The 1,973-nt window shown below is 56.9% G+C and overlaps 1 protein-coding gene across 1 annotated transcript; it reads left to right on the forward strand.

The window, feature by feature from the left end:
• Positions 1-3: 3 nt before the first annotated feature.
• Positions 4-1,534, forward strand: LOC120503427 (glycogen [starch] synthase, muscle-like; the record flags this gene model as incomplete). The annotated part of the gene is made up of 4 exons (XM_039711911.1): positions 4-21; positions 628-734; positions 1,215-1,274; positions 1,368-1,534. Coding segments are annotated over 4 exons (352 nt in total), but the record flags the coding sequence as incomplete, so codon positions are not given.
• Between the last annotated feature and the right edge of the window lie 439 nt (positions 1,535-1,973).

Consider the following 1,973-nt stretch of genomic DNA (forward strand, 5'->3'; position numbering starts at 1 on the left):
CGCCTCAACTACCTGCTCAGGGTGACACTGGGGGACATCAGGGACATTGGGGTGACATGGGGACATTGGGGACATCGGGGTGACATGGGGACATCGGGGGGATTGGGGACACTGAGGGGACATTTGGGGACATTGGGAAGATTGGGGACATCGAGGGGATTGGGGACATTGGGGACATTGGAAGGATTGGGGACATTTTGGGGATTGGGGACAGTGGGGACATCGGGGTGACATGGGGACACTGAGGGGATTTGGGGACATCGGGGGCGTTTGGAACATTGGAAGGATTGGGGACATTTTGGGGATTGGGGACATTTGGGGACGTCAATGACACCCACGGGGACACAGGTGACATTGGGGGACATTCAAGGCTTGGAGGGACATTTGGGGACACCGGAGGCATTTGGGGTCAAGCTGGCCTTGGGGACATTTTAGGGCACCCCAGGTGACATCGGGGACACCCCCAGCAGCTGAACAGTGTTGGGGACATTTGGGGACATTTGGGGCTGGGGACACTGCAGGGACTTTCGGGGACCTTTGGTGACCCCGTGTGACCTTTGGTGACCCCGTGTGACCCCTGGTGACCCTTGGTGACCCCTTGGTGACCCTTGGGGACGCGCCCTGCAGGTGAACGGCAGCGAGGTGACCGTGGTGGCGTTTTTCATCATGCCAGCCCGGACCAACAACTTCAACGTGGAGTCGCTCAAGGGCCAGGCCGTGCGCAAGCAGCTCTGGTGGGACCCAAAAACATCCCAAAATATCCTTAAAATATCCCAAAATATCCTGAAAATATCCAAAAATATCCTTAAAATATCCTGAAAATATCAAAATATCCACCCAGGGCCAGGCCGTGCGCAAGCAGCTCTGGTGGGACCCCAAAAAATATCCCAAAATATCCCAAAAATATCCCAAAATATCCCAAAAATTCACCCCAAATCCACCCAGGGCCAGGCCGTGCGCAAGCACCTCTGGTGGGACCCAAAAAATCCTAAAATACCCCAAAAATATCCGAAAAATACCCAAAAAACCCCAAAATACCCCCAAAAAATCCTTAAAATATCTTAAAAATACCCAAAAAACCCCAAAATCCCTCGAGGACCCCCCAAAACCCCCAAATTCTGCCCCCCAGGGACTCCGAAACCCCCCAAAACCCCCCGGGGACCCCCCAAAAACCCCCGGGGAGCCCCCCAAAAACCCCAAATTCCGCCCCCCAGGGACACGGCCAACGCCGTGAAGGAGAAATTCGGGAAGAAGCTCTACGAGTCTCTGCTGGTGTAAGAACCCCAAAAAACCCCAAAACCCCCCCAAAAACACCCCTGGGGATTTTGGGGAGGGGTCTCCTGAGCTCCCACCCCCCCAAATTTCAGGGGGAACCTCCCGGACATGAACAAGATGCTGGACAGGGAGGATTTCACCATGATGAAGAGAGCCATCTTCGCCACCCAGGTGACTTGGGGGGCCGGGACCCCCATTTTGGGGGGTGGGACCCCCCATTTTGGGGGTCAGACTCACCTTAGACCCCTTTTTGGGGGGGGTGGGACCCCATTTTAGGGGGAGGTCGCCACCCAGGTGACTTGGGGGGGCCGGGACCCCTTTTTGGGGGGTGGGACCCCCCATTTTGGGGGTCAGACTCACCTTAGACCCCTTTTTGGGGGGGGTGGGACCCCATTTTAGGGGGTGGGACCCCCATTTTGGGGGGCTGGGACACCATTTTTGGGGTGGGAAATCTTATTTTGGGGGGCTGGGACCCCCATTTTGGGGGTGAAATCCCATTTTGGGGGGTGGGACCCCCTTTTTGGGGTGGGACCCCCTTTTTAGGGGGTGGGACCCCTTTCTTGAGGGGTGGGAAATCCTATTTTGGGGGACGGGACCCCCTTTTTGGGGGGTGGGACCCCCATTTTGGGGGCTGGGACCCCCTTTTGGGGGGTGGGACCCCCATTTTGAGGGGCTGGGACCCCTTTTTGGGGGGCTGG

The sequence above is a fragment of the Passer montanus genome, unplaced genomic scaffold (genome assembly GCF_014805655.1).
Source record: "Passer montanus isolate IOZ18808 unplaced genomic scaffold, ASM1480565v1 scaffold2524, whole genome shotgun sequence".
NCBI lineage: Eukaryota > Metazoa > Chordata > Aves > Passeriformes > Passeridae > Passer > Passer montanus.